Source organism: Pan paniscus, chromosome 11, assembly GCF_029289425.2.
Source record: "Pan paniscus chromosome 11, NHGRI_mPanPan1-v2.0_pri, whole genome shotgun sequence".
Taxonomy (NCBI): Eukaryota; Metazoa; Chordata; class Mammalia; order Primates; family Hominidae; genus Pan; species Pan paniscus.
The window spans coordinates 7,175,878-7,196,399 of record NC_073260.2 but is presented as its reverse complement, the minus strand read 5'-3'; the positions used below and the strand labels follow the sequence as shown (position 1 = coordinate 7,196,399).

Below are 20,522 nucleotides of genomic sequence, written 5' to 3'. Positions count from 1 at the left end.
TGTTCCAAGTTCACCAGCCAGCCAGGCCAGTGACAGAGCATCACCCAGAAACCCAAGAGCCCTGCCTCCCTGGCCACAATCCTTAGCTATGTGACCTTGGGCAAGTTACCTAACATCTCTAACTTAAGGCTTTGCTACTAGCAGTGAAGTCACAGGGCTTTGGCGAAGATTCAGTGAATAATGCACACAAACTGGTTTGCATGGAGTCTGGCATAAAACAGGTGTTCAATAAATATATTATTATTATTATTACAGCAGTTGACAGTCTTTAATTCCGCATCCTCTTCCTGTTTTATCACAAGATTCCAAATATTATTCAGCAGTATAACTCCGTCTCCAGTTTTCAGGGCAGCTGAGAACAGGGAAGGGTTAAGGTGGAGGTGAAGGGTGGCAGCAGGGCGGGGCACTGAGGTGCCATGTCTTGCTCCATTCCCAACACCCTCTGTGACCTTGGGCTGGTCTCTCTCTCTCTCTCTGCCTCTCTCTCTGTCTGTCCTCAGGCCCTTTGTTCTTGATGCATCCAAATGACAGTGCTGGCTGCTCAAGGCTGCAGTGAGCCCACCCCAGGAGGCCAGGAGTGTCCGAAAACCACATGTGCTTCTGGAAGATGTGGAAACTCTCCCAGAAGCCCTCGGAGGCAGGCTGGCAGGAAACCTCCCGGGGGTCAGAGATCCCAGGGCTGCCGGATGTGATACTGCCAACTCGGTGGCCTCTGCCCGGGGCTGCTGCTACCGGAGCCCTCCCACACCTGCCTCCCATGCTTGCAGGGGAGGGAGACAGAGAAACCCTCAGCCAGGCCCCTCCTGCCCCACTACTCTGCACTCCCTGCAGAGCTGGCTTGGCTTCGTCAAAAGCAGGGCCCATCAGGGTGGAGGCGGCGATGTGTCAGCTGGTATTCAGGCTCTGGTTGTGCGCTCAGATCGCTCCCCCTCCCCATCTCCCCAAATCCACCCACCCACCCCGGTACCCACTGCTTGGGGCCTTCTGGGTGGCAGCACTTCACAGAGAGAGACCGAGGAGCAGCCCTGAGCCCTTGGCTGTGGGGGGTGGGGGAACTGACTCACTTGGCCCCCCTCCCTCGTGCCGATGGGGCAGCCCCCACACCCATGGGCGCTGGCACCCCGGCAGGCCCCCGGGTTTTGGAAAAGGAAGCTGCAGCCCGGCTGCGCCTGACCGGAGCCGGCTGAGGATGCGCTCTGGGCGCAGGGACCCGCTGGCCCCCGGGCCGGGAGGCGATGTTTAGGCAGCGACCCCCCAGAGGCTGCCGGGGCCACCCTGGCCACGGGCCCGCCGGGACGCCCCTGCTCGCCGCGCCCCTCCCCGGGCCGTGGCGCGTCCCCCGAGCCGCGCAATATTTCCTTCCTGCACCTTTAAGAAGACCGTTGCTCCGTGGTGGGATGGTGTGTTAAAGCCACACAGAGGAAGTTACGCAGCCCGGATCAGACCGAGAGATAAAAGCCCCGATGGTGATCGCGAGTGATGGCAAGAGGATTTAGCCTCGGCATTAACTTGGAGCGGAGTGCAGGGGGGCAGTGAAGCGCCCGCCATCTGGCCCGCGCCGCGCCGGGGGGATGCCCCGGCTCCCCGACGAGACGCCGCGAAGCCCACCCGGGCCGGGGGCTGCCCGGCGCCCGAGCGCGGGTCCTCCCCGGGCCGCCCAGGGGGGCCAAAAAGTTTGCACTTGTTAGCGGCGACCTCCCGCTCAGCCCGGGCGGGCGATGCGGGCGGCGCGGGCGGCCCCCTCCCCCGGCCCGCGTCTCCGGGACGGCTGCGGGCGGCCCCCCCGGCGGCCGGAGGGCTCCCCGGCCCCGATCTGACGGCGGCGGCGGCGGCGGCCACAGCGGCGGGAGCGGCGCGGGGAAGGAGCAGCGGCTCGCAGCCCTCGGCCCGCGCCCCCACCCAGCGCCAGCCCGAGGGGGGAGGCGCAGCGCCGGAGGGTGGCGGTCCTCGGCCCTCCCGGGTCTCCGCGCCGGGAAGCCGCTCCGAGCCGGGGTAAGGCGGGCGGGGAGAGCCCGGGAGGCGGGCGAGGGGAGAGGCTGCAGCTTGGCCAGGCTGGTTTCATTTTTAAAGGGCTTCGGTGACCATGCAGGCTTGCCTGGGCCCGGGAGCCACTTACAGCGGCCCGGCAAAGGCTCGGATGCAAAAGTTGTTTGGTGGCGGCTGCTACGAGCTGAGGACTGGAGTCGCCCCAGAGGGGTGTGTGAGGGTGCGTTCTTAGCAGCATCTTAAAGGGGTAGCTTGTCTTTCTGGCCGGCTTCCCCCGGGTCCTTTCCGTCGTGTGTGTGAGAGTGTGTGTGTGTGTGTGTGTATGTGTGTGTGTGTGTCGGGGAGGGATGTTGCAAGGGTGCTCGGATGTGTCTCGGAAAAGGAAACTAACCCTGCTCCCGCGCCTCTCCCCCACCCCAATTCCACCGCCACCGCTTAGAGCCACCCCCATCCCGTGCCCTCCCATCTCTCTGCAAACTGGGAGCCTGTGAGTTGCACAGAGAAACTCCTGGCCAGTCCGGCCGCGGCTGGAAACTTCTCCCGGCGCCGGGAGGGGGTCGGGAGGTGAGGGGGCGCAGGCACTGATTTGGGGCCGGCGTGGAGTCGAACCTGGAACTGAGCGGCGCGCAGGTTGGGGGAGCAGAGGCGGCGGGAAGGCGGGAAGAGAGGACCGCGGGCTCGCGGGGTCCGCCTGCTCCGGAGTAAGTTGGCCGTCTGGGCTGGGGGCGGCGGCGGCCGGGTCGCCACAGGCGGCAGCGCCGGGGCAAAGGATACAGCCAGTTCCTGGGCGCCCTGCTCTGTGTCTTTTAATTAAGGGAGGCAGTGCCGAAAAAGGGGGCACCTCAGTCCCGGCCGGGCCTTTATTACCGGCTTAATTATTAATTGCTCCCGTGGCTTGCACGCAACTTTGGGAAGACGAAAAGCAGCTGCGGGGCTGCCGGGTCGTCGGTGTCCCAGGCACAGGGCTCGCAGCCGGCCCGAAGCACTGACTCGACCCTGGCCCCGGCCTCGACCCCGCCCGCCGCCCGCCGGGACCCACCCGGGGGCTGCTGCTCGCGCCCCGCCTCCCGCGCCCAACTTTCCAGGGCTCCCGCGGGCGGGGACCCAGGGGCCGGATAAAGGGCCCGCTCCGGAGCAGGGGGACACCGGGGCCGCCGGAATTAGGACGCCCGCCGAGGCTACAGTGAGCGCGGGGCGCCCGCTGGACCCCGCCCGGGGCAGAGGACGGGAAGGTGACCCCGCCGGCCAAGCTCCCTTTCCCTCCCGGCAACCCCCACTCTCCCCTGAAGGCAGATTTCACCCCCCTCTGCCGCCCCTGCCGAGGAGGGAGAGGGAACCCCGGGGTGGGCTGAGTCCCCCCTAGCCCCAGGAGCCCCCAGCGCCCTCCCTCCCGTGCCCCCAGGGGCCCCGCGCCCGCCGCGGCAAGTTTCCCACACGGCGAGGGCGCAGCAGGCAACTCCAAGAGGAACCTGCTGGCGAGCCCAGCCAGCTCGGGAGGCGCTAATTCAATAAGACAGAGAAATCTGAGTTCAGAAATCCTGATAAAATCTAATTTTCGAGTTTTAATACCCAGGCTATCAGCCCCCCTCGGTTCCTGAGGACTCTTAAAAGAAAATAAAGCACATTGATTCTATTTGTTTCTGGGAGCTGCAGTTTCTTAATAATATCAGGTGAAGATAAATTTTCCACGGAGAAAACGATCCTCCGGGATGCAGCTTCTTACTCTGAAAATTTCCCTGCCGACTCCTCACTCTCTGCGCTCCTCCTCGTTATCCGGGGACTCCTGCCTCTCTTCCCCCTTCTCTTTTTTCTTTTTGGCAGAACCCGCCTGTAATATTCGTGTGCTGAGCTCGTAATTCCCCCTGCGATGCCAGCAACGCCCAATTGATTGACTAGTTGTAAACACATTTTTCCCCTGGCAGATTTTGTTGTTGTTAGGGTTTTTAAAATTTATTTATTTTCCAGGGAATGCGTGGCATTTAAACCAACAGGACTGCAATTAATAGATTTGCGAGTTGCGCCGCGCGCGCCGCTCGCCCCAGCCTCCCGGCCTCCGGGCCTCGCTGCCTCCCCGCGCCCGGCGGCGTCCAGCGCCCTGCAAGCCCCGAGCAGCCGCGGGTCCTGCAGCTGAAGGAAGGTTGCAGCTGCGCCCTCCTTGCAAGCCGCAGCCCGGCGTCCTGGTTGTCCCAGCAGCCAGGAGCTCCCTACCTGTTAGTGAACAGTTAGGAGTCGACTGCTGGAAGAATTAATTACGAACGTGCTGTGCTCTGGGCAGCGCGAGCTCGGGTAGAGGCATCCAAACCTTTGCCGGCCGCGCTATTTTATTTTTACTACATTTTCTCAGGTTGCAAAAATAGACACCGGGCACGTTCTTTCTTGGAGTTTTCTAGCAAGGAGCGCCTTCAAGGCCAGGCAGGCTCTGTAACAGGTTCCCCTTTAAACAGCCAGAGGTGAGACGGGGAAAATGGTCCTGGCTGGGTTCTCATTCATCTCCATCAGCAGTCCTTCACCCAGAGAGAGGGGCAGGGGTCGCCCTAACTCAGATGAATGAGTCCCATGCCTGGAGCCCTGGGGCCCTGGCCGGGGGCTGCTCCGAGCCTGAGATGCTCAGGGCGCTCAGGGCAGCAAGTGTCTGCCACTTCGGTTTGTCATTTTTGGCAGGAGCGTTTTTCTGTCTGGGTGGAGAATGGAGTTTCACGGAAACACAGTTAACTCTTCAGGGGCTTTGCAAGTACAGGAGGTGAAGAGGATGTCAGGGGAGAGCCAGGTCCAGACTGGACCTGGGGTGGTTTGGGAAATCAGATGCAATCATCGGAGACATATTAACCAGAATAATTAATCATGCAGGCACTTCTGCTGTAACTTACTGCAGTAACCTTTGCCCTATTGGCCAATATTTTTGGCCAGAATCCCATGCTGGCTGGACTTGGATTCTCCGGGTGACGTATCCAGTGTCTGGAACACACCACAGTACTGCAGTCGTGTTATTTCCCAATGTAACATTCATGTAACTGGTATCTATTTTGATATAATATATTAATTATATCTATTTTGATTTTAAATAATTAACAGAAGCTTAAAATAGCACAGCAATAATCGTAATAGTAACCCATTTATAGACATACACTCTAAGAATGATTTGCAAAATGCTGGCCTTGATCAGAAAAATCTGAACTCACAAAGCATTGTCACCTCTTTGGCAGTCTTCAATATCTCTAGTTTCTTACAGTTAAAAAAAAATTAAATTTGCCATTTCAGATTGTGCCTATGATTGGGGAGCTGTTTCTCAGTGCCTGGCTCTTCATGGTTGGCCAGCACGTGGAGCACTCTGTTCATCTGTACATATAGGTATGGGTCCATCTGCACCTATAGTTACATGCTCATCTTTGCCTTTAACAACTTTGACATTCTGACTTGACAGTCATGGTATTTTAAAGCAACCATTAAATCTTGGCTCCTGGGGATGCTTTCGAAAGTCTCTGACCCCCAAGCAGGGGCACTTCTGCTGAACTAACACTCCCATAAATGAGAGAAAAATGCATCACCTTTTAAATAACATGCCCGATCTCCAAATGTGCAACTCTGATATTAATAAAAATAACCCAGTTTTCTCGGGAGACTTTGCTAATGCAGCCTCATTTTTTGCACATTTTGCCGGAGAGCTTTTGTTCTTATACGTCTCTATTCTCCCCCTCTTTAATTTGTTGCAGGTGTTGTTGCTAATGAGCTCTCTCTCTCTCCTCCCCTCTTACAATGAAAGACAAGTCAGACCCCAGGTACCTGGATGGATTGAGAGCTGAGATCTCAGAAACTTCATAATAAGTTGCCGATGGCTACCAGCCAAGGTCAGCTGGGCCCCATTAGTGCCGGCCCCCACCAAAGCAGAACCAAATAGCCTTCTCCCCAGTGAACACCTCAGTAGCTTTTTATTCTAGTCCAGTCACACAGCTGTTGCCACCTTAAGCTCATATGAAAGAAATCTCTTTTATTGGTCTGAGAACCCAAGTCCAGTCCCAAAGAGGGAACATGTTTCCAGCTAACATGCCCACCTCCTGATTTTATTTTATCTTTACAACGCAGGCTGGAGGGTTGTTTTGCCGTTGTGTTGAGCACGTCACCCATTAAGAGCCCTTTAAAGACCTGGATTGATTGGAAGGACAAAAATTAAAAGCAATCTGATCCAGCCTCATGCAGGATCCCTGCGGATTTTCTCCTTATCCCATTTCCATCCACTGTCACAATTTGAGAATCTGCCTGATTTGATCAGATTCACCTCCAGGGGAGGTGTGATGCCAAGGTTAGGAGGACGTGAAGTTATGGGCAACTTTCTGATCTGTCCATCAGCAGTCTGAGAAACGCTGGCTCTGAATTTTCCGTGTCGGCCTTTTGGAAACAACAAGTTCCTCGCTGTTTGCAAAGCTTCAGTGCTCGGGTCCCTGGGACACCCCAGCCACCCTCGCCTGGTAGATGTGGCATTTCCATGCTGAGGCCGCGAGTCCCGCCTGACCCCGTCGCTGCCTCTCCAGGGCTTCTCTGGGCCGCGCCTCTGCAGACTGCGCAGCCATGCTGCACCTGCTGGCGCTCTTCCTGCACTGCCTCCCTCTGGCCTCTGGGGACTATGACATCTGCAAATCCTGGGTGACCACAGATGAGGGCCCCACCTGGGAGTTCTACGCCTGCCAGCCCAAGGTGATGCGCCTGAAGGACTACGTCAAGGTGAAGGTGGAGCCCTCAGGCATCACATGTGGAGACCCCCCTGAGAGGTTCTGCTCCCATGTAAGTCCACTTACTGCTCTTTTGTTTGCCCAGGCCAAGTGGGAGGAGGTCTGGAGTAGATCCTTGGGGTGGATGAGCAGAGCCGGAGGACTGAGATGCAAGGCTGACTTTCCTGCCTCTTGACCAGGTCTGGACCAGACCTGGACCAGGTCTTTGTCCCACCTTGGAAATGTGTCAAAACAGAGGACACCCTGAGGACACTGGGGTCATGTGACATTGTTCTCTGGGGTAGGGGCATTCTCGGCCAGCTGGCCACTAGTTCAGTTCCCTCGGGAAGCCTATAGTATTCAGCTCTGCAGCCTTGAGGCTAAGCCCCACCTCCCGTGTAGGAAGTCAGCATTCTGGGCGAGTGAGCAAGATGCTACCTGCAACATGATACTGTAAGCTCCCTCTGTTCATCCTTTCTGCAGTGCAACCTCTTAGCCCACTCAATCCAATCCAGCAGACGGTACCGTGAAGCTAGAGCATGCCAAGCACTGAGCTGGCCCTTTGCATGGGGAGGTTTGACGGAGGCTCAGAGGGGATTCACGCAGGATGAAGTTGGGGGTTAGGCTGGGACAGACAGTGCAGCTTGGGTCCCCTTCCAGTTCCATTCCTACATGCAATGATGGCAGCCCCTGGGTAAGTCGGGGGAAGGCAGACATTCAGGCGTTGTCCCTTGCCTCCCTAGCTAGAGAAGGAGGGGTCCTAGGGGCACGGAGTACTTCAGTACTCAAGTAATGTTAACAGCAACAACAACAGCAGAGATGGTTGCGTGCGAGCTGCCTGAGTGTGTGGGCCGAGCCCGATGCCATTGCGAGAAGTCCTCCCCTCAGCTAGCCAGGTGGATTCTGTGTTGTGTAAAGCAGGAGCGTCAGGGGAGGGCTCTGGCCCAGTGACGTCTGTGGGCTTCTGTTCTGTCATCTGCAAAATGGGCACACTAAGAGCACACACTTCTAGGGTCATTGTGAGGAGTTTGTGGTTTAATTAATGTAGGTAAAGTGTTCGGAATAGGACCTGGCACAGAGTAAGTGCACGCAGATGTTAGCCGTTGTCATTCTGGTCATACAGGTGGGGTAACTGAGGCAGCCCAGGGGTGACGGGTAAAGGCATCTGGCCAAGGTCACACTCCAGGAGGTGGCGAAGCTGTGATTCCAGCTTAGAGTGGCTCCAATGTCTCTGAGCTAAGCTGCTTCCCACTGGGCAGTGCTCCGGAGGCCGTCCCTGGCAGGGCAGGGCAGAGCTGGGTAGGGCAGCCAGGCTGCAGAAGCTCACAGGAGGGGCTCGATGCCATCCCCCAGGCAGCTGGTACCTCTGCGTGTCCTTGGAGGAGCCTCCAGGTCTCTGGGTTTGTGGTGGGGCTGACCCGGTGCCCCCACCTCAGAGTCCTGAGGACTTGATCTCATGGGCCGGCTCTGCTCACATCACAGGGCAGTCAGCCTGAGAAGGTAGCTTCTTACTCAGGCTTGTCAGTGGTGATGAGGCTGTCACTGTGGGTGGTGGCTGGGCCAGGGCCAGCTGGGGAGAGAGAGAGGGAGGGAGGGAGGGAAGGAGAAGGCGGCACGAAGCCAGGAGCTGGGGCTGGATAGTCTGTGGCCATAACTGCCCCGGGGACCGCAGGGCCGAGCAAGGGGGCTGGGCTCTGGAAGCCAGGAGGAAGGCCAGGATGGGGGCTGGTGCTCAGTCCACATCTCAGAGCCGGTGGGAGGGTTCTCCACACGCTCTCGGGCACGGTCAACCTCTGTCTCTCGTATTAGAGTCTCGACTGTATTTTTTCTCTTAAATATTAATCACTGCCTTAACGTGCTTGGGGGAGCAGCTAAATCATAATTCTGGGACCAGCTTTGGGTCGAGGGCTTGAGGTGGGGAGATGACCCTCAGAGGCAAGTCCGAGGCCCTCTCCTGGCCAAAGCTGTCTAGGATGTCATTGGCCCTGGACCTCTGCCCTGCCCCCACCCTCAGACAGAGAACCCAGTGCAGTGGGCTGCTGTTCTGGGGAGGTGGTCACCCCTCCCAGTCCCAATGCCGGCAGAGCCTCATCCCAGGCAGCCATCCTCAAGCCCTGGGGTCTAGAAGAGTGCTCTCTCCCATCCCCATCCCCTGCTCCTCTCCTGGGCAGACAGGTGGGGAAGGCAGGGGAGAAAGAACAGTCCCTCCACAATCTCCCACATGGGCAAGTCCTCGGCGTCTCGCCACCTGTGTGATGGACTTAAATATTTCATCATGGGCTGCCATCCAGCTCTGCTTTGATTACAAATGTGTGTCCGATGAGGACGGGGAGGCCGCCGTGGCAGGTGGACGGCAGCCTTTTGCAGGGCTGGCTTTTGGAGGGCTGGCTTTGGAGGGCTGGCTTTTGGAGGGGTGGTTTTTGGAGGGGGTGGTTACTTCTAGATAGATCTGGGTTCAAACCCTGATGCCACAGTTTATTGTGGCTTCCCCTGGGAGGGTCCGAGCAGTAGGATGCTCTGAGGTAGGTCCTATTCTAATCTCATTTTTGGGATTAGAAAGTGTTGCCTAAATCCTGCCAACAACACTCCGTTGAGAAGGCAGGCTGGGAACTGCCTGTAGCCAAGGCCCATGCCCACCCACCAGGCGGCACAACCTCCCCTCTCTCCACTTCTGACCTCTCTGAGTTTCACTGTCTTCCTCTGCCCAGTAGAAACCATAATGTAGGAGTGTCACGGTGCTGGCGGGACGGCACAGCCCGGCCGTGCTGCCGTGGTACATGCGGACACATAGTAGGTACTCAGTGTGCAATACTAGTCACCGGCTTATCACTGTTGTGATTATGGCCTCGGTGATTTTCCTGGCTTCTCTTCTTCCCCGGGGTCCTTTGCCTCTCCCCAGCCTTGGGGACGCCACGCCTTGTATTGCTAGTCTCTGGCAGCATGTGGAAGATGCGGGCTGGGGGAGCTTCCTCTCCTGCAGCCCCAGCAGCTGTTGTTAACCAGCCACCAGGGGGCGCCCTAATGGCGGCCAGATGCCCACTGCCCCCTCAGCCGTGCCATCGCCCATGGGTCCTTGCTCCCCTTCGCCCCTTCAGCGGCAGGTGCTAGGTGTGTCCCAACATCCAGCCCACGGGAGCGCAAGCCCGGCTGCACTCCGAGGGTACAGGAGGGACCCAGGGGCGGACGGCCTTTTCAGATGCGGGGTGCAGACCCTCTCTCTTTCCCAGGCTTCCTGTCCTTCAGCAAGGCCACCTGAGAACTGAATTGTAAATTCCAGCCTTGCAAGGAAGGGGAGGAGGCTGAAAGACAAGATAAATGAATAAATAAAAACCTATTGGCTCTAAATGCACAATGAGAATTAATAGGGATGAGCTCTCAACAGAGGATTCTTGGGCAAGGACAAAATTGCAATGAGGGCTGTGGGAGAAGAGAGGCGGCCCCCACCCACATTCCCAGGGCCTGCCCCTGAGGTCAGCCCAGCAAGGCTGCAGGCCGGGGAGGAGGCAGGAAGGGCGGCGGGCAAAGGCATCTCAGCCCCTCACAGGGCAACTGCTGCTTGCAGGACCCTTGGAGATGGGGAGGGTGTGACTGGCATTGGGAGGTGCCCCTTAGCGCTCTGCAAGACAGGTCTCCCGCCGGCCACCTGTGGTCCCCGTGAGAGGAAGGGGGAAAACCCTTCCTTTGTGCCTTGGAGACAAAAGCTAGCCACCTGAGACTCAGGGGTGAGCTGACGAGCAGGAGAGAGAGAGAGAGAGAACTACTGCCCAGGCAGCGGGGTGCCAAGGGAATCCTGCCACTCCCACTCAGAGCAATCGCCTCAGTGCAGCAGCGCTGACCTCACCTTGATAGAGGTGCAGAATCCCAGACCCTGCCCCACAACTGCCGAGCCAGACTCTGCCTTTTAACAGGAAGTCTCTGGAGCGCTGGGGTGGGGTTGGTCCAGGATGGTGGATGAAGCCTGTCGTTGACGAAGGGGCCAGAGGTCTGTGGGTCCCATGGGGTCTGTGCAGGTTAAGGGGAGAGGCATTGCTGAGGTGAGACAGGAGCCAACAGGAGAGCAGTAGGGGGTCCCGGGAATGGGGGGATGGAGCTGGGAGCCGAGATTCCCAGATGCGGGCCTTGCTTGCCAAGGCGGGGGGTCTGTGCTTCTGAGCAGGAGCCGGTGGAAGGTTCCAGAGAGAGAGGCAGCACTACCTCCTGACAAGAGCTACAGGCCTGGAATCTGAAGCCCTGAGCTCACATCCCAGTGTTGTCACTTGGGGGCTGGGTGGTCTGAGGTGAGTCGTTCAAATTCTCCAAGCCTCAGTTTCCCTATCTGTAAAAGGGGTATGATCTTCACTGCCTTGCCCACCTCACCGACTTCCTGGGAGAGGAAATGCCTCTCACAACATAACGGAAGGTGCTTGGCAGAGACTGTAAGTTCTTTTCTAGTGTGAGGCTTGAATATTATTGTTTATCCAATCTTGATAAGCTTGACATTTCTACATTGACATGGGTGAACATTCAAATTTCAGCCATGTTGGAGTCTCCAGCATACAGAGGCACCTTGGCTTTGGTGGACAGGAAAGCCAAAGGCAGGCTGTGAACGTGCATCTTTGAACACACATCTTACTCAGTTAGAACCTGCCTTAGCTTCTCTGTGCCTCAGTTTACCCAGCTGCAGAGAAAATGGTTCCATTCCTCCCCCAGGGGGTCTGCTGGGCTGTTGAATGCAGACGGCAGGCAGGTCCTGGAGTCCTTGAGCCACTCCCCACTGTGACATTGAACACCACATGCAGAATCAAGGTCACAGACACTCTGCCTCCTGCCAGACCTTGAGGATCATGAAATGTTTCCATCCAACAATGCAGAGCTGACCGGCCCGATGGCTCTGGCCTCCTTCCCCCTCTGCGTTTCTGGCCCCAGCCTCCCTCCTCTCGCCATCACACCCCTCCAGTCGGCAGATGTTTCTAGGTGTGACCTCATGCCAGGCACAGTTGTGATGGGAAAGTGAGATGACTAGAGATAAATTAAGTGAAAAACAAGAGAAAAACACAACAGACATTGAAGACAATACGCAGCTAACCACAAATGGTGACACCGGGGCCTGATATGATAGGAGCTGGGGAAGGAGGAGGGCGTGCCCCTCCCCATGAACTCTCCGGGCGCTCCAGCCTTGGCCCGTGCTGTCTCCTCCACCCGAATGCCTGCCCCCTCCTTCCTTTGTTTTCAAGGCTTCCGCTTCTACCTGGATAACCCTGGCTCCTTTTTCAAGGTTCAGGTTGGACCCTACCTCCTCCTCCAGGAGGCCTTCTCTGACTCCTTTGCCCAGTGGGGTGAGGAGGCCCTCATTTGGTCATCATCCTGCTTACTGACTGGCCTATCAGTGAAGAGTTCTGGCCCTAGGAATGGAGAGTTTAGAATCCCGTGCTGTGTGATCTCTGATGTGAGACCTAACCTCTCTGAACCTTAGTTTCTCAATGGGAGCTATTAATAGAACGTGCATAGGACACTGTCATGAGCACGGTGCTTGGCACATAGTAGGTGCTCACTGCGTGCTGGCTGTTGGGACCAATTCTGTAACTTTAGATGTCTGCTTTCCCCCTGGACTGTGAGCTCCTCAAAGGCAGGGCTGTCTCGCTATCTTTGCATCCCCAGCACCTCCCTCTGGGCTTGATCAGTGCCCAGTAAGCATTTCCTGAATGAATGGATACATGGGAGGAAGCGTGGTGTGATCCAGGAACGCTTCTCAGAGGAGGCAGGATCAGGGCTATATATATATATATATATATATATATATATATATATATATATATATTTTTTTTTTTTTTTGGAGTCAAAGTCTCGCTCTGTCGCCCAGGCTGGAGTGCAGTGGCGCAATCTCGGCTCACTGCAAGCTCCGCCTCCCGGGTTCACGCCATTCTCCTGCCTCAGCCTCCCCAGTAGCTGGGACTACAGGCACCTGCCACCACGCCAGGCTAATTTTTTGTATTTTTAGTAGAGACGGGGTTTCACCGTGTTAGCCAGGATGGTCTCGATCTCCTGACCGCATGATCTGCCCGCCTCAGCCTCCCAAAGTGCTGGGATTACAGGAGTGAGCCACCGCGCTCGGCCAGGGCTGAGTCTTGAAGGAAAAACTGGGGTTTGGGTCAGGACAGAGGAGACCCTGGAAGCCCCTGCTTCTCTCCACTGCAGTCCCTGTTCTGTGGGATTTGCAATTGGATGAAGCTGGGAGGTTTGCACAACTCTGTCCTTAAGTCAGTTGCAAGTGACTTTGGCACCTGAGCTGCACCAGCCGTTAAAGCCACTCAGTCTCTTGAAATGCCCGAGGCAGGGCCCAGCCTAGGACAAGAATAGTTCCGTGAAATGACATCTTGTTGCACAGTGAAGTCTCCCTCCTGGGCAGTAGACAATGAGAAGACCGAGGCCCGGGGCCCAGGGAGTGAGACCCTTGCTTCTGACTTCCCTTGAGGGAATGAGGTTGGGTCCAGACACCCTGTGGAAGGCAGGCAGCTGTGTGAAAGGGCCCAGACGGGACATCTTTCCAAAGAATGTCAGAGACTTAGAGACCCCAGACCTTTCCGGTTTGCGCATCCCCACCTTCCCAGGCTGTCTTCCTCTATGCTTCCTAACTCTGATGTTTAATCCATTCCCCTTTTTCTCATTTACTGTGGGTATGATGACAAGCTGCCTCCAATCCCACCTGTGATGGGGCAGGCAGTGGACGGATGGACAGACGAACGGACAGACAGGCAGGCCACACCATGCTGCGGATGAGACGGATGGACGGACAGACGGACAGGCAGGCAGGAGCACCATGCTGCGGATGAGATGGATGGACGGACGAACGGACAGGCAGGCAGGCTGCACCATGCTGCGGATGAGATGGATGGATGGACAGACGGACAGACAGGCAGGCTGCACCATGCTGCGGATGAGACGGATAGATGGATGGACGGACAGACAGGCAGGCTGCACCATGCTACGGATAAGACGGACGGACGGACGGACAGATGGACAGACAGGCAGGAGCACCATGCTGCAGATGAGATGGATGGACGGACGAACGGACAGGCAGGCAGGTCGAACCATGCTACGGATGAGACGGACGGACAGACGGACAGGCAGGCAGGCCGCACCATGCTGCGGATGAGACGGACGGACGGACAGGCAGGCAGGTTGAACCATGCTGCGGATGAGACGGACAGATGGACAGACGGACAGACAGGCAGGCCGCACCATGCTGCGGATGAGAACTTGGGCTTCTGGAGGGAGGAGATGGGGCCCGGGGGCATCCCGCACTTCTGGGATGTGGGACTTGGGATAAGTCCCTTGTGACCCTGAGCCTTGGTTTTCTCATCTGAAACTGGGCATGGCGCTGGACACAACCTCGAAGGAAGTGTGTACAAGTAAGACGAGACCAGGCATGTGATGCCCTCAGCTGGGTGCCAGCACAAAAGGAATGCTCAAAAAAAGGGCCGGGAGCACGGTGGCTCAAGCCTGTAATCCCAGCACTGTGAGAGGCTGAGGTGGGTGGATCACCTGAGGTCAGGAGTTCAAGAACAGCCTGGCCAACATGGTGAAACCCTGTCTCTACTAAAAATACAAAAATTAGCCGGGTGTGGTGGCGCGCGCCTGTAATCCCAGCTACTTGGGAGTCTGAGGCAAAAGAATCACTTGAACCTGGGAGGTGGGGTTTGTAGTGAACCGAGATCGTCCCACTGCACTCCAGCCTGGGCGACAGAGCAAGACTCCATCTCAAAAAAAAAAAAGTGTATTTTTATTTTTATCCTTTTTAATTCTAGAATTTAGCTTGAGGGACAGAAGAGGACCCCATAGGCCAAACCCACAGCCAGAGGCGCAGGCCGTGGGCTCAGAAGTGGGCCTTGCAGGATGGGAAGGGTCAGGAGAGTGAGGATGTGGGCAGAAGGAATGGTTCGTGCAGAGACGCAGGGAAGGGGGCCGGGTGATTGGAGGGGAAAGTGCGTGGGTGACAGAGAGGAGACAGTCCACTCCCCCTGCCCACCTCATCCAAGCCCCTGTAGGTCTGTTACTGTGCATCTGACCGGTGAATATTCTGAGACTTCTCAGAGCCCACCCAGTGTAGGAGCTGGAGTTCAGCCTTCCTGTGTCTGGCTCCTGACCGCTCGCTAGGGTTAAGAAGGATTAGGCCACGGGCTCTGAAGGAGCAAGAGGGGCAGGAGGGCAATTGAGGGGCAATTGAGAGGAACCCAGAACATGGAAGCCCCGTGCCGTGGGGCTGGTCCAGAGCTCACCAGGCTGGACCACGTGGATGCTGAGCCGTGGCCCCTGACCGGGGCTGACCTGGCCAGAGTCCCTGTGGCCAGCACTGATGCAGGGCTCCTTCCTAGAGGGGCCGGGCCATGAGGAACGGGAGAAACGGCAGATGATGCGGGAACCGGTTCTGTTCGGCTTTGGTTTGCAGGATCCGATTTGTTTTTCATCAGCAGCAGATTTGCTTAAATATATGAAAATGTGTTTCTAATTCCCCGAGCACACACCAGCTGCTGGCGGGGGAGAGAGCAGTGCATAGGAGCAGAGTGAATGCCACCGGGAGTCAGAGTGCTAGGCCCTGGCTGCTGAGAGAGCGAGAATACGCCCCCAGCCTCAGTTTCCCCAACTGAGCAGCCGGGGAAGATTTGGCTAGATTAACCAGTTCATTCAATGTTCCCTGCTGATTGCCAGGTACATTCTGGGAGTTTAGGGAAATCCAGATTGGTCAGAGACAAAACCACACAAAACGGTGGACTCCAGGGCAGACAGAGGGGTCCTAGATGTATACCCCGGGCTCAGCATAGCAATAATCATTTTTAAAAAGATTTTAAAACATTTTTAAAACTCAGGTGAAGTTCACATAACATAAAATTAACCAGTTAAACAACATTTTGGTGGGTGCAGTGGCTCACACCTATAACCCCAGCACTTTGGGAGGCCGAGGCAGGAGGATCACTTGAGGCCAAGAGTTTGAGACCAGCCTGGGCAATGTAGTGAGACCCCATCTCTCAAAAAAAAAAAAGTCTTATTGTGTCTAACATAAAACTTGCCTTTTAAACTATTTTACAATATACAATTCAGTACATTCACAATGTTGTGCAACCAGCATCTCTACTTAGTCCCAACACGTTTCCATCGCCCCAATAGAAAACCCTGCACCCGTTACTCCCCATCTCCTTCCCCTGCCCCTGAAAACCACGCATCTACTTTTTGTCTCCATGAATTTAGCTATGCTAGACATTTCATACAAATGGAATGAGACAATATGAGGCTCTTTGTGACGGCCTTCCTTCACTGGCAAAATGTTTCCAAGGTTTGTCCACATTGTCGCATGACTCAGTGCTTCATTCCTGTTTATGGCTGCATAATATGCCATCATGTGGACACACCATATTTTGTGTATCCGTTTCCTAACTGATGGACATTTGAGCTGCTTCTGCTTTCTGGCTATTAGGAGTGATACTGCTGTGGACCTTTGGGTCTCAGTTTTTGCATGTGTGTATGTCTTCATTTCTCTTGGGTGTCTACCTAAAAGTGGAGTTTCTGGGTCACAAGGTAATTCTATGTTTAACTTTTTGGGGAGCCACCAAACTGTTTTCTACAGGTGCTGCACCTCTTACATTCCCACCAGCAATGTACGAGAGTGCCAGTTTCTCCAAATCCTTGTCAACACTTGTTATTTTCTGGTTTTGTTTTGTCTTATTAGGATGAGCCTAGTGGGTGTGGGGCAGTATCTCATTATGGTCTTGATTTGCATTTCCCCGATGGCTAATGATGTCAGTGTGCTTCTTAGTCATTTTTTTGTTTTTGTTTTTGTTTTGTGTTGTTTTGAGACAGAGTCTCATTCTGTCACCCAGGCTGGAGTGCAGTGTTGCGATCTTGGCTCACTGCAACCTTCACCTCCTGGGTTCAAATCATTCCTGCCTCAGCTCCCAAGTAGCTGGGATTACAGGTACACACCACCACACCCACCTAATTTTTGTGTTTTTAGTAGAGACAGGGTTTCACCATGTTGCCCAGGCTGGTCTCGAACTCCTGGCCTCAAACGATCTGCCCGCCTGGGCCTCCCGAAGTGCTGGGACCACAGGCGTGAGCCACCACGCCCAGCCTATTTTAAATTTAATGAACTCCAATGTGTGTATTTTTTTCTTTTGTTGCTTGTGCTTTTGGTGTCATATCTAAGAAACCATTGCTAAATCCAAGGTCAGCAGTATTTGCCCCCATATTTTCTTCTAAGACTTTTATAGTTTTAGCTCTTATATCTAGGTCTTTGATCCATTTTGAGTTAATTTTTGTATCTGATGTAAGGGAAAAGGTCTATCTTTATCCTTTTGCATGTGGAGATCCAGTTTCCCCAACACTATTTGTTGAAGAGCCTATTCTTCCCCCACTAAATGTTCTTGGCAACCTTGTCGAAAATCAATTGAGCATAATCTATGCACTTACTTCTGGACTCTCAAATCTCTGGGCTTTTTGTTTGTTTGTTTGTTTGTTTGTTTGTTTGTTTTGGAGTCAGAGTCTTGCTCTGTCACCCAGGCTGGAGTGCAGTGGTGCAATCTCAGCTCACTGCAACCTCCCCCTCCCGGGTTCAAGCGATTCTCCTGCCTCAGCCTCCCAAGCAGCTGGGATTACAGGCACTAGCCAGCACACCCAGCTAATTTTTGTATTTTTAGTAGAGATGGGGTTTCACTATTTGGCCAGGCTGATCTCGAACTCCTGGACTCAAGTGATCTGCCCACCTCGGCCTCCCAAAGTGCTGGGATTACAGGCGTGAGCCACCACGCCTGGCCTCAAATCTATTCCTCTGAAGCATCAAGCATTCTATGTGCACTACTTCATGAAACCCTCCTGGATATTCTGCACTGTAGAAACGATTACTCTCCTGTTGTGCCCATTTTATAGATGAGGAAACTGAGACTCCAAAACTGAGTGAAGTCAAGGCTCAAACTCAGATCCCAGTCATTTAATGACTAGGCCACAGTGAGGCCTGAGGAGGGGAAAAATCCCAATGGTTACCCTCCCCTTCCCCTCCCCACCCTCATTTTCTTCTCCCTCTTTCAGGCTGGGATGTGGACTTGGATTCTCAGAGCAGGGTCCTTGGAAGGAGATGCTGTGACTTCTCTCTGGCCTCCAAATACCTCCTCAGCCTCCACTCCACCTCCGTCCCTCTCCCACGCAGCCAGGCACTGTTCTGTCCTCTTCTTTGTCCCACAGTCAGTGCTTGCATGTAGCAGGTACTTAATAAATGCTGAAGATAATTATCCATCATTTCAAATAGAGACACACAACTTAGAAGGCATGCTGGAGATTGTCTAAGGCCAGAAAAACCCCAACGTCGATAAGCATGTTACAGTGAAATTGACTGCGCCCAGGAAAGGGGACCCCAGAAGCAGGTGGCTGGTGTCCCCCTACCCTGCCCCAGGCCCCTGAGTTCCCCAGTTCACCACTAGGAAGTCCTGGGCTCCTGTGAAGACAATATAAAACCACTGATTAGGCCAAGTGTGGTGGCTCACACCTGTAAATCCTAGCACTCTGGGAGGCTGAGGCGGGTGGATTGTCTGAGCTCAGGAGTTTGAAACCAGCCAGGGTGACATGGTGAAACCCCATCTCTACTAAAAATACAAAAAAAAAAAAAAAAATTAGCTGGGTGTGGTGGTGCACACCTGTAGTCCCAGCTACTCGGGAGACTGAGGCAGAAGAATTTCTTGAACCTGGGAAGTGGAGGCAGAGGTTGCAGTGAGCCGAGACTGTGCCACTGCACTCCAGCCTGCACAGCAGAGTGAGACTCAGTCTCAAAAAAAAAAAATAAACTACTGATGAGGCACATCCCCTCTCATTTCCTATGAAGGAGAAACTGAGGCCCAGAGGGTTGGAGTGACTTCCTTGAGCCCCCCATGAGGAGCTTCAGACCCTGGAGGCTCCACCCCAGGCCAAGGGCTCTCCCAGAGGTAGACTGGAGCCATGAGGACAGGGGCCCTCCCCAACCAGGTCTCTGTCCATCTACACATGCCCTGGATCTGACTTCACGTGATGGCATCTGGTGGGGGACACAGGATGCCTGCCCGGATGCCACCTGCAGCCAGTGGGGGCCGGAGCTGCCTCTTCAGGGTCAGTGAGGGTGATACATCTACTTCCCAGCCTGCTTAGGTGAGCTCCCGCCTATGTGTCACTACTGGTGACTGGCATGGCTCAGAGCCATATCTTGGGGGCCCTGAGGGGATCAAGAGCGTCCCCTAAGCCCACCTGCCAGCTGTGGTCTTCTCTGTGGTGGCAGCATCACAGAAAGTGGACAGAAAGAGTGCTCTGTGCCAGGAGGGCAAGGCCGGGTAGGATGGTGGCTGGAATGCTGGCGATCGCAGCAATGCCGGCGATCATGGTGCTGGGTTTTGGTGGTGTGCTGGACGCCTGGGAGCCTCATGAGTGAGAGACTGGGGCACACGTGCTTCCGTAGTGCCATGCACCAGTGGCAATTCAGAGAAAGACGCTGTGCAAAGCACCCCATGTGTGCAGCTTTTTGCACTCTCGTAACAGGACGGAGCCAGGTCAGAGTGCAGATGAGGAGAGGAAGGTGCAGGGAGGTGGAGATGCTGACCCAAGTTTGCACAGCCAAAACTAGGATCGGTCTCCAGGGCCTCCGTCACTGTCCTGTCCTGCCTTCTGTCACACAGGAGTTTGAATGGTCGTTCTGAAATTGAGAGCTAGCGGGGCTGGGATCTCACTGGGCGGCCACAGAGGGGTCCCCTGACCTCTTGGGGTCTCGTTGGCAGGAGGGAATTGTATTGGAATATCCAGGTGTGTGGATCCCTGTGAATCTAACCCTGGAGTGTTCCAGAACTGCCCACACTGTGGAAAGGGACTCAGGCCTGTCTTCAAGGACCTGGCATCCTTCTGTCCCAGGGCAGTTTGTCTTGGGTCTCTCGGGGACCGTTTGGGCCTCTTCAGCCCCTCATTCCACCTCCCTCCTGCTGCCCAAGTCATTCGTCCACTTGACTCCAAGAGTCGGCTGGGGAAATAAAAGGAAATGAAACACGACCAGGCATTTTCCCTTGGCCGAAGCAGAAGTCTGCTGTCGGGCAAAAGGTGAAGAAGAGACCAATGAGAGATGAGCCCACGGTGCTCCTGCCCTCCGCCAAGGCAGGCCATCCTCTGCTGCCAGCCTGCAACAGGGCAGTGTCCTTCTGGGAGGTGTCCCTCCCTCTGGGGGATCAAGAGATGGCCAAAAGCAGGTGGCAGCAAGTGGAGAAGGCTGTTAATCCAGAACGCACCTTGTCTCTGCCCCTGTCCCCACCCAGGCAACATCCAAAACCTTTGCCCACAGTTCTGGGGCTGGCACTGTCCTGGGGCTCAGCTCCTAGGGACGGGGCTCCCCCGGGCACTGGCTGCCAGGAACTGGGTGGCCCCGGGCAAGTCTCTTCCCATTTTGGGGTATAGACTTCCTGCCTGTAAAATGAGGGAGTCTGCAGGTCAACCTCAGAGTCCCACTGTACCCCCAGATTCTGCTTCAGGGAGACGGAGAGAGAGAAAGAGAGAAAGAACGATAGAGAGATGCAATAATCTCCCAGCATCCAGGAAGACCCAGAGGGGAGAAATGCAGGGAACCTACCCAGAAAACCCTGGAGCGGGAGCTTCTCACTTTTAATGGTCATGGCCCCACTTGAGAATCCACAGTGCTCTTCCTAGAACCACGCATGTGCACACGTGTGTGCAAACACTGGGCTCATGCACAGGCACACACACATATAAGGTTGCAAACACTTTCAGGGACTTCCCAGATTTCTCTGAGTCCATCCGTGGTCACTTTCGGTCAATCATCTGGCCTGAGCAGGTTCTGCCCTCTGG

General features: G+C 55.3%; 1 protein-coding gene across 7 annotated transcripts in view; it reads left to right on the top strand.

Moving 5' to 3' along the window:
• The first annotated feature begins 964 nt into the window (after positions 1–964).
• Positions 965–20,522, top strand: part of NTNG2 (netrin G2) — an 82,943-nt gene continuing 63,385 nt past the window's right edge. Inside the window, exons 1-4 of one of the 7 annotated variants that reach the window (XM_008975972.4) lie at positions 965–1,992; positions 5,245–5,334; positions 5,747–5,831; positions 6,067–6,762. In XM_008975972.4, coding sequence (XP_008974220.1) covers positions 6,550–6,762 — 213 coding nt within the window. In that variant the 5' untranslated portion in view covers positions 965–1,992; positions 5,245–5,334; positions 5,747–5,831; positions 6,067–6,549. Of the gene's footprint in view, positions 1,993–2,083; positions 2,207–2,666; positions 2,688–5,244; positions 5,335–5,696; positions 5,832–6,066; positions 6,763–20,522 lie in introns of those variants that run through there. The other 6 variants (XM_008975971.4, XM_034929347.3, XM_008975973.4 and 3 more) reach the window with 6 other exon arrangements.